This window comes from Hipposideros armiger, unplaced genomic scaffold (assembly GCF_001890085.2).
Source record: "Hipposideros armiger isolate ML-2016 unplaced genomic scaffold, ASM189008v1 scaffold_649, whole genome shotgun sequence".
In the NCBI taxonomy this organism is placed as follows: Eukaryota; Metazoa; Chordata; class Mammalia; order Chiroptera; family Hipposideridae; genus Hipposideros; species Hipposideros armiger.
Window position 1 is genome coordinate 762,355 of NW_017731999.1, and position 11,029 is coordinate 773,383.

At 34.1% G+C, this 11,029-nt stretch overlaps 1 protein-coding gene across 2 annotated transcripts in view; it reads right to left on the reverse strand.

Annotated features, from left to right (window-relative positions):
• The window catches only part of ARHGAP15 (Rho GTPase activating protein 15), a 652,765-nt gene that overhangs the window by 549,116 nt on the left and 92,620 nt on the right, over nt 1-11,029 (reverse strand). The window contains exon 3 of one of the 2 annotated variants that reach the window (XM_019625987.1): nt 923-991. The exons of the other annotated variant lie outside the window; for it this stretch is intronic. Coding sequence (XP_019481532.1) covers nt 923-991 — 69 coding nt within the window. The remainder of the gene's footprint in view (nt 1-922; nt 992-11,029) is intronic. 2 annotated transcript variants of the gene reach the window in all.

The window sequence follows — 11,029 nt, forward strand, 5'->3', positions numbered from 1 at the left end:
ATATATATATATATACTCAATTTGATTAAATCCTCAGGTCTAGAAAGGAGAAAACTTGGTACTTTACCAACAGATTTAGAAATATGGAAGTAATTGATGACCTTAATAGGAGGTGAGTGGTTGGGACAAAAGCCTAAATCAAATTGGTTTAAAAGATAAATGGAGGAGTAAAAGTAGACAATTCTTGATATATCTAATAGTTCATTCATTCATGTTGTTTATAATGTTTCAGGCATGCTTCTAGCTGTTAAGATACAACAATAAACAAAAGTGAAAAAAAAAATCCTTGCTCTCATGGACTTAGAATCTGATGGTAATGGATGAATTTTTCCTTAAAAAGAAAACAAAACAAACAAAAAAAACACTCAAAATTTGCAGTAGGCCCCTGAAATCTCTGCTTCCTATTATTCACAGCCATGTGTAATCACTTCTTTTTGAGTGTAGACTGGATTTACTGACTTGCTTCTGACAAAGAGAATGCTGCAGAGTTGATGGGATATCACTTCAGTGATTACAAGAGATTTCAACTTCCTTCTTGTTAGCAGGCTCCTTGCCTGCTCAGCTTGCATATTTTCAAGAAACAAGCTGTCATGCTGGAGAAGCCCATGTGGCAGGGAGCAGAGAGCAGCCTCTGACCAACAGCCCTGGAGAATCTGAACACCACCAACAACCACGCACATGCGCCAGAACGCAGATACTTCCCATGTCAAGCCTTCAGATGTGATGCTGATTCTAGCTCAAAGTTTGATTGCAACCTTTTGAGAGACTCTGAGCTAGGAGACTCTGCTAAGCCATGCTTGGATTCCTGACTCACAAAAACATGAGATAATCATGTGTGCTGTTTTAAATCATTGAGTTTTGGGGTAATTCATTTTGTAGCAGTAGATAAATAATACAACATTGAAGTGAAAGAATCTCTTACCAGTTGTTCTAATGGAGGAATGACATCTTTTAAGACATGCTGTGAATGATTCCTTCTGTGTCTGGATATCTGCAAAAATATTGACATTAGATACTATTATATGGTTTTCCTTTAAAAAAACTGTAAGTGATTTAAAAGAGTATATTTTAGTAAGAGTGCACATGAAAATAATCATAGTCAGATTCATTCAAGAAGGTAAATGAAGTAGTTGTAAAATGGTTAAGTGAATGTTTTGGACATGGACTCATTTGAATAAAATGTATACTCAAATATGGCTGGCTGCAACAATATCTCATATTTCATGTGCTCTTCCTGTCATGTAACCTTGACTCCCCTCTTACAAGTGGTGGGGTCTCTATTCTTCATTTTGAACCTGGGCAGGCCTTTATACCTGCTTCAACCAAAAAGTATTGCAGAAGTGATACTGTATGACTTCAGATGTTAGAGCATAAAAATTCCATGTTCTCTTGGAACCCTCACATTTGGAAACTAGTCACCATGTTGTGAAGAAGCCCAACTCATCCCACACAGAGAGGCCACAGGGAGAGGCCTCCAGGTTTCCTGGCTGACAGACTAGCTGAGTTTCCAGAAGACAGATATCAACCACCAATAATGTGAGTATAAAGATCTCCTGATGATTCATTCTCCCAGTCATTGAGCCATCCCCAGCCTTCAAGTCTTCCCAGCAGAGACCCCAAACACTGTGTAGTAGAGACAAGCTCTCCCTGCTGTACCTTATCTGAATTTTTCACCAGATTCGATAAACAAACAAACAAAAAATCATTGTTTTACACCTGTGTATTTCAGGGTGATTTAAAAACTGTAATAATAGTTGGAACAAAATATTTAATATTGAAAATCTGTGTTTATGATACAATGTGAGCTTAGCTTTTTCAGAGTCAATGTTCTATTAATTTTCATGTCTTCCACTATTTTCATGTTTTCCACTGTTAACAGTAGTCACACAATTAAGCTCTTTTAAAACTATCTAAAAAAATACCTATTGTTCATTCTCCTAAAGAAGCATCATAGACAGATTCTACAGTAACATATAAAGAGAAAGAGAAGAAATTTATAACTAAGTATGTACTGTTTGATAACTGAAACAGAAGCTCTCAGTAATAGTACTATTTCACTAAATAGGAATTTTCCAGTATTTTTTAAGAAGGAGATAATGAGGAAGTGACAGGCTGACAGGCTGGGGGGGGGTGTGGTGGGGAGAGAGATCTTTATTAAAAAAATACATAAATAAAGCAAGGCTGAGGACAACGTCTAGAAAAATAACTTTGGATGTTTTTGGCTCTGGTTACTGGCACATGTAACTGACTGAAGGGATTAGATCAATGCCTACTAAGATTTTGAGGGAGTTGTATTATCAAAGAAACCAGGCACCTGGCCTAAAAATAAACATGACTCTATACAACCCTTGAATCCTATATATGCTCTACAAAAACTGCATTAGGAAGGTGGTACAAACTTCAAGGAAGCCATCTCTTCAATGCTCACTTCAGTGGTGGCCTATGGAGGACAATGGAGAAGAACCTCTAGAAAGTAGAGCCAGAAGCTCTGGAGAACAATGGACACAGAGAATTCTCTGAGCAAGGAGAGCCAGGAGAACCAGGAACTGTCCCTACTGCCAGGACAGAAGCCTCACAGAGCCTGCCCAACAGGATTTAATCATCATTTGGTCCAGTGACTGTTGGCCATTTATTGTTCTTTTCTTCACAAATGAGAGGGGTTTTGTTGGATTTGTTTTCAGTTTTTAAGTTTTTGCTCCACCATTGTCTATTAGATGTGATGAGAAAATCAGGACAGAGAGCTTACTTTTTTTTTAGTTCTTTAATCCCCTGCAGAGAAATTGGGCCTGATGGAGAAAGCTACTTATCACCAAAGATTATGGAATTGGAACTTGATGCAGTCACTGGTCGGGGGTTTCGGTTGTCTCTTTTGAGGAGGCAGGTAGATTTATTTCAAAGTGTTTAAAGACAAATACAAATTGATTTATGAGAGGAAAGGATTTCAGACTCTGATAGTTGCTCACCAAACTCTGTCCTCTCTTTCCTGGGCTCATATATAGATGGCATTTCTCTGCCTGCCTGCAACTATGAGTGGTTGTATGGCTAGTTCAGACCAATGGAAAGTCTTCACCAGTGAGTGCCTCCCTGCCAACTTCCTTCTCTTTCCCATATACTGGCTGGAAGAAAACATTGAAAGACACGTTTTGGGAGGTGAAGATGCAAAATGGAAGAATCCGGGGCCCTGAATCACAAAGTCGAGAAAAGCCAAACATAGGCCAGGAAAACTCACTTTGTTTTATTTAGTAAACTTTTTATTTTGGAATAATTTTATTCTTAGGGAAAAGTTGCAGAAAGTACAAAGAGTTCCTATAGAAAACTTTCTTCTAACTCTTATATAGTGAGAAATAAGCTTCTATTTCTTGGAGCCATCATGTATTTTAGAGAATTTTACAGCTTCCAGCATTGCCCTAAATAAAATACCATAGTTGGTGCTCAATTAATGTTGAAATGAAAGGTGTTTTGTATAAGGAAAGTGAGAGCAGAATAGTTAATGAGAGTGATCCTAGAAACCAAAAATCACACCTGTTATTCATTGATGTTTAAGCTTCTCAGCAGGGGGGAAATATATATATATATATATATATATATATATATATATATATATAGTATTTAAACATCTTAAAGAACTAGGAATTTGTCTTATATTACAATGCATTCAGGATTTTCTACTCTTAGCTACTACTCATTATAAAAAAATTTATAATCTTCAGTGAACATTTAATATATATGTCATATTCAATTTACAAGAGAGGAAGAATTCTGGAATGGGGGAGTTTTCATGTTCTGTTTTCATGGAATCTTGCTGGATTTCTAGTGTTGGAGTAAAAGTCATTCTTCTGGCATCAAAAGTACCTCAAGCTTTAAATGTTAGAGAAAGTAGTAGCAAGAAAATGTCTCCACAATATTGATAAATGGGCAATTGGGCATTCATTTGTGTTAGTCTTAACATTCTTCGATGGCCAAGTCCATGCCGTTTTTTGTCTTACCACTACTAGATTTTGATGGGTCTAGTGACCCATCATCTTCTGAATATTTCCTTCTAGTCACCTGTAGAAAGCTTCCCTAAAAGACAATGTTGCAAAATGTGTTGTATACATATTGCCAGAGGCACAAGAGACAATTTTAGCTAATAAATGTTTTAATTTTTATTATCAATTACTTAATCTTAAGGTTTAGTAGAAAAAATTATTACAACAGAGCCATTTGTTAGTGATAAGAATGTATTTTCTATTAACGTAAAATTATTTAAGTATATGAAATATGGGAAAAAACCACAAACATAATAAGTGGATGACTGATGATCAGGAAATAAATTTTAATGAGAAGAAATTGGAACAGAAATGGCCAGTTACTGACTGCATACATTTCACCCTTGAAGGAAACCATTAGTTCCATGGTATAAACAAGAATTCACATTGAGAAATGATACAATGATAATACTCTTTGCTAACATTTATTGAGTGCTTATTATTTGACAGGCACTGTTCTAAATGTTTTGCATATTTTAATATATTTTATTCTCACCCAAACCTTAAGAGGTCAGTTATATTAACCCCTTTTCATAAACATTAGAAACAGAGATATAGATTGTTTCAGTAACTTTAAAAATCCACAGCTAGCGTAAAAGGCATATTTTAACCCAGATCTGAGCCCTCAACTGTTGCACTTCATTGTTGCTCCAGCAATACACATGTATGTATATAAAAACAAGCACTAAATACTTGAGGAACTACAAAATTGAAATAAGTGGATATTTCCGAGGTAAAAATTTGAAGAGAGTAAAACTTAAAAATTTGTACACGTTTACACAGGAAGCTAGAAATCGGGTTTCAAAATCTGTTATAAATCATCTTAATATTCCTTTAGGGGAAGTAATATTGCTGATCATTCCTAAATCAATAAGCTAGCCAATCTATCATGCTCAACCAAGTTATAAAGATGTGGGGGGAGGGGCCGGCTGAGTGGCTCAGTTGGTTAAGAGCTCACTCAAGAGTTTGAGCTCTGAGCAACAGCGGTTCGAGTCAGCCCGAGCTGAAAGTACTATTGTCTGTAGAAGTGTTGTAATACAACACGTTCTAATATTAAAAAAAAAAAAAAAAAAAAAAAAAAAAAAAGATGTGGGGGGAAAAAAGAACTTTTGTCACCTGTCTTTTGCTTTACTGCTCTTCTCATTTAAGCATTAGACACAGAAATATGTCATCATCCCAAATCAGATTATACTGACTGAGACTTATGATTTATGAAATTCTGGATCCAAACTGTTCAGTTATCTTGCATGGATATCAGGAAAAGTTAGGATGTTTCAGGAGAGTTGTCATATGTGATATACTTAATTGAAATAATACTTATAAAGAAAATTTGAGGTCAATCAAAATCTCATGAGGTAAGTTTGAAGGGAAAAAAGGCTCTCCTGAGCTATAGTATAAATAACAGAAAATCTTATATTACTTATATAATTATTTATCAATAGCTTATTATCAGTATATCAGTATCTGATAATTTTGCAAGTTATTATAGGACACCGTCTTGAGAAACATTCCTGCTTAAGACATTAGATGCCCTTCTGAACTATTCATTTTAGCCAGTAAACATTTCATATTTAGTTCACTCATATGCCAGTAACACCTAATAGTAGATATTCAAAATATACTTTTTTATTGATGTTATAAAATGTCTCCAGTAATAATTTTGCAGAGAGTACTTCCTTTTGGACAGGCCTAATTTTTTTCTCCAGAGTTTTATATCTTTTAAGTGTATCTGATATCAAAAACCTACATTTTGTTCTGTAAATAGCTTCTGAATATGGACAAAATTGAGCTCCACTGTTTGATTTTAGGTCTTTTTCACTTTTGCAGGAATCATTAATTAATCATTCAATTTGGAAAACTTGAGTAGCAGTAATAATATCAGTAGTTTGATGTAACTTTATTTTAATACATTATTTTCTCTGTGAATTACAGAAGCATTCATTTTAAGGAAACCTGAAAACATAGCCTTTATATGTCTGTTTTCTCTTTTGTTTGCAAATATCTTGAAATAGTATACAGATCCTCCCTGTAAACATAAGTAAACATGTATTTGTTCACAGCCTGATTTTTTTGCTAATTCTTAGACTGTTAAATTTTGAAATGTTGGTTTCAATATTATTTTACAATTCCCATTTGAGAATTTTATGAATTGCTACTTCTCAATAGTTTACTTCCAGTAGTTGAGCAAAAAGGCCATAACAATTCTGCGTTTCTCTTCTTTCCAGGTGATATGGTTATGTCTTAAAAGTATTTATCATTCACAGTATTCTGCATCTTAAGTAGCTGAGCTTTCATGATAAATGTTCCAGTTCATGGCAACCCTTCCTTGGAGGAGAAAGAAAAAGTCAGACCTCATCTTTTTTCAATGATACCGTCTTCCTATTGATTTATTATGTCTAGTAAATAGAAATGATTTAGCTCTCACTGAAAAAAAAAATGAAACCCAAATGTCTTCTGACTTTGACTTTTTTGAACCCAGTATCAGATTAATATATCACTGCAAAATTTTTAGATCAAATCTATGAGTTTTTCCTTCTTTATTACCACCCACCAAATCTCCCCACTTCCACTCCTTCTCTGCCCCTCCCCAGGTACTTTAGCTTTCTAATTGTGCAAAACAAAGTGGACCAATGGAGTATTTAGGGTGTGTAATGCATATTTTCCTTTAAAGTCCTTTTTGTTCTTATTAGAGTATGCATCATAATTAAGTTTTCCAGATATCCTTTCTTCTAAAAAAGGAATTAAAAAGTCGCTTTACAAAGTGTCTATGTTTTCTTCATTCCTTTTTCATTTTTATCTATTTAAAGAATATGAAACTGATGAGTGGAACTAGTACTTGATATATTACAAACTGTAAAAATAACAGAATTTGGGCATATTATTTTCCTTGTGTAGGAGGGCCTGCTATGAAAGTTATACATAAACATGAAACATTCCACATAGCTCTGATTTTAAATAGATTACCATTTTTGATAAAAGTTTATATCTTGTGGTTTAGTAGTGAAATAAAATCACTTGAATAAAAGCATTGGTTTGTTCCAACATTTTCACAGACATGTACATTTCCTGAGGCATACCTCCTATTAGCAACCTCCCTGGATACTCAGATTAACAAAACAGAGATAAATCTGTGGTTAAGTTTTTTTTATCTTCACGGCTCATCAAAGGTTTTTTTTTTGGTGTTTTTTTTTTGGTGTATCCCAATTCTTATGTTTAAATCTTTATTTGGTTTGCCAATTTTTTTTTCTAAAGCTATTATAATCAGAAATTAAGAAAAGTGAGTTAAACTATTTTTCTCCTTTTGGAATGTGGAAACATGGCCAATATTTTTTGTGCTCTCAAAAATTTAGTTGTTTAGAAATAATAAATATCAACCAAGTGATGGCTATATATTTTATATCAAGTGTATGTGGTAGGTAGCTGCTTTGAAAACAAAAAAAAAGGGAAAGTTAAGATGTGAGATTATTACCTCATCATTTCTTCAATTGCTAATTTTACCTATTTGTGAACACATGTAAAATTCATCCATGTCTCATAATTTTTCTACCACTAATGAAATGTATCTTTCATAGTTTTAATGGGAGATAAAATGTAAATCATAAAGGAAAACAAATTATTCTGTTTTGCTTTTTATTAATATACCAAAAGTATATTGTTTAACATTTATGTTCTCTTCCTTCCTCTACTGACAATATCATTCAATTACCATAGTGAACATTTATAATCAGCTGTCCCCCTTTTCTTGTTTGTTGGCTTTTCCCCAAGCCTCTTTTGATTGTATATTGTCAGTCACTTGGTCTTATGTCTTTATTCCCCTACAGAAAATGAATGGGAAAGTTTCAAAAATCTTCTGGAGGACATATTAAAGTTTATTGGCATTTTTTAAAATTAAAGTTTATTGAGGTGACAACTGTTAGTAAAGTTACATTAGGTTTCAGGTGTACAATTCTGTAATACATCATTGATATATCACATTGTGTATTCACCACCCAGAGTCAGTTCTTCTTCCATCACCATGTATTTGATCCCTTTTACCCTCATCTACCACCCCCTTACCCCCTGATAACCACTAAACTATTTTCTGTGTCTATGAGTTTTTGTTTCTTCATTTGTTTGTCTTGTTCTTTTGTTGTTTTCAGTTTTATATACCATATATCAGTGAAATCATATGCTTCTCAAGTTTTTCTGTGTGACATATTTCACTTAGCATAATAATCTCAAGATCCATCCATGTAGTCACAAAAGGCAGTATTTCATCTTCTCTTATGGCAGAGTAGTATTCCATTGTGTATATATACCACATCTTCTTTATCCAATCATCTATTGAAGGACACTTTGGTTGTCTACATGTCTTGGCAACCATAAGTAAGGCTGCAATGAACATCAAAGCACATATTTTTAAAGATAAATGTTTTCAGATTTTTTTTGATAAATACTCAGGAGAGGGATTGCTGGGTCATATGGTAATTGTATTCTTCATTTTTTGAGGAACCTCCACACTACCTTCCATAGTGGCTGCACCAAACTGCTTTCCCACCAACAGTGTATGAGGGTTCCTTTTTCCCCACTGCCTTTCTGATACTTGTTACTATTTGTCTTGTTGATGATAGCCATTCTAACTGGTGTCAGGTGATATCTCATTATGGTTTTTATTTGCATTTCTCTGATGATTGAGATAGTGATGTTGAGTATCTTTTCATATCTATTGGCCATCTTTATGTCCTCTTTGGACAAATGTCTATTCAGGTTCTATGCCCATTTTTTAATTGGATTGTTTGTGTTTTTGTTATTAAGTTGTATGAGTTCCTTATACATTTTGGATATTAGCCCCTTATCGGAGGCGTTGTATGCAAAAATCTTCTCCCATTTGATTGGTTGCCTCTTTATTTTGTCAATGGTTTCTTTTGCTGTGCAGAAGCTTTTTATTTTGATATAATCCCATTCATTTATTTTAGCTTTTAATTCCCTTACTTTTGAAGTCAAATTCACAAAATCCTCTTTGATCCCAAGGTCCATAAGTTTAGTATCTATGTCTTCTTCTTTGCAGTTCATTTCTTCAGGCCTTATGTTTAGGTCTTTGATCCATTTTGAGTTAATTTTGTACACAGTAATAGATAGCAGTCTAGTTTCATTCTTTTGCACATGGCTTTCCAATTCTCTTGGCACCATTTATTGAAGAGGCTGTCTTTAATCCATTGTATGTTTTTGGCTTCTTTGTCAAAAATTACCTGTCCATATCTATGTGGATTTATTTTTGGGGTTTTCAGTTCTATTCCATTGGTTTGTATGTCTGTTTTTCTGCCAATACCATACTGTTTTGATTATTGCTGCCCTGTAGTCAAGCTGAAGTCAGGGAGTATAATACCTCCAGCATTGTACTTTTTTTCTTAGGATTGCATTGGCTATTCAGGATCTTTTGTGGTTGATTTTTCATTCTATTTCTTTAAAAAATGTCATTGGGATTTTGATGGGAAATGCATTAAATCTGTATATTGCTTTAGGTGATATGTCCATTTTAACTATGTTGATTCTTGTAATCCATGAACATGAGATGTCTTTCCATTTCTTTGTGTCTTCTTCAATTTCTTTTAAAAATGTATTATAGTTTCAAGTGTTTAGGTGTTTCACATTTTTGGTTAAGTTTATTCCTAGGTATTTTATTCTTTTTGTTGCAATTACAAAAATAATTCTTTGGTTTTGTTTTTTGTTTTGTTTTTTTTTGTTTTTTTTCTGAGATTAGCATTTTGTTTGTTTGTTTGTTAAGTATTTCTTGATCAGCATCTGGGTCACTAGTGCTCAGCAGCCTTTCAATCCTGGGTAAGTCTAGTTGAGTTAATTTCAGCTTTAGCCACATTTTCCTAACTCCTAGACATCCAAAAGGAAGCATTTGTTTGAATGTTTTTAACTCCTTAATATTTTCCACTTGCTTTAGTTAGTCCCAAGTACATGTGTTCCTCTAAGAAGAAAATCAAATTGCTTCACACCTTCCTGATTAAAGAAAAAATTGATTATGAACAGTACCCACTTCATTGTTTATTGCTGAATGCTATTTCCTTTAGTTCTCTCTCTTTCTCTTTCCTTATTTTTATTTTTTTTCATGCTTTCAGTACAATGTTTCTCTCTAAGAGTTTTCTCAGACTGAGAGGTGTCATTTATATGGAACTTGGACACACTACAACTTTAGCCTTCAAACACATTCTTAGGGATGGGTGAAAAAGGTGAAGGGTAATAAGAGGTACAAACTTCCAGTTATAAAATAAATAAGTCACAGGAATATATTGGATCTTCGGAAAAGTCATGACACATATTTGCAACAGATGGCGCTAGCTCATTTTTGGAAGTACTAGAGTCATTCACATCTATGTTATTGCTATGCCATTTGATAGCTGACAGTTCTAGTTTCATTCTAAAAAAAAATTTGAGTGATTTGATTGAGTTTAGGAGATTTTACAAGTTGAAGATGGAAGACCAAACTGTGCATTTCTGCCATATTTTACTGTTTTACTTCCATAAAGGGAAGAACGCACATCAAGCTTGTGAAAAGTTGCATAAAATTTATGATGACAATGCTCTACAAGAATGTCAGTGCCAATAATGGTTCACAAAATTCCATGCTGGTGATTTTGATATCAAGATGCTCCTCAGTCAGGAAGTCCCACCGAGGTTGATGACGACAAAATAAAGACATTGATCGAGACAAACCCACATTACACGACATGAGAGATTGCAAAAACATTGAACATCGATCATTCAAGCGTTTATGACCACCTGAAGAAGCTGGGATACTTAAGCAAGCTTGATATTTGGGTTCCACATGAATTCAAAGAAGTTCATTTGATGGTGCACGTAAACATCTGCAATATGCTCATTAAACGTGAGGAAAATGATTCTTTTTTTGAAGCGACTGATAACTGGTGATGAGGAGAGGATTGTTTACAACAATGTGGTATGCAAACGATCTTGGTCTTGATGTGATGATTCGCCTCAAACGACATCGAAAG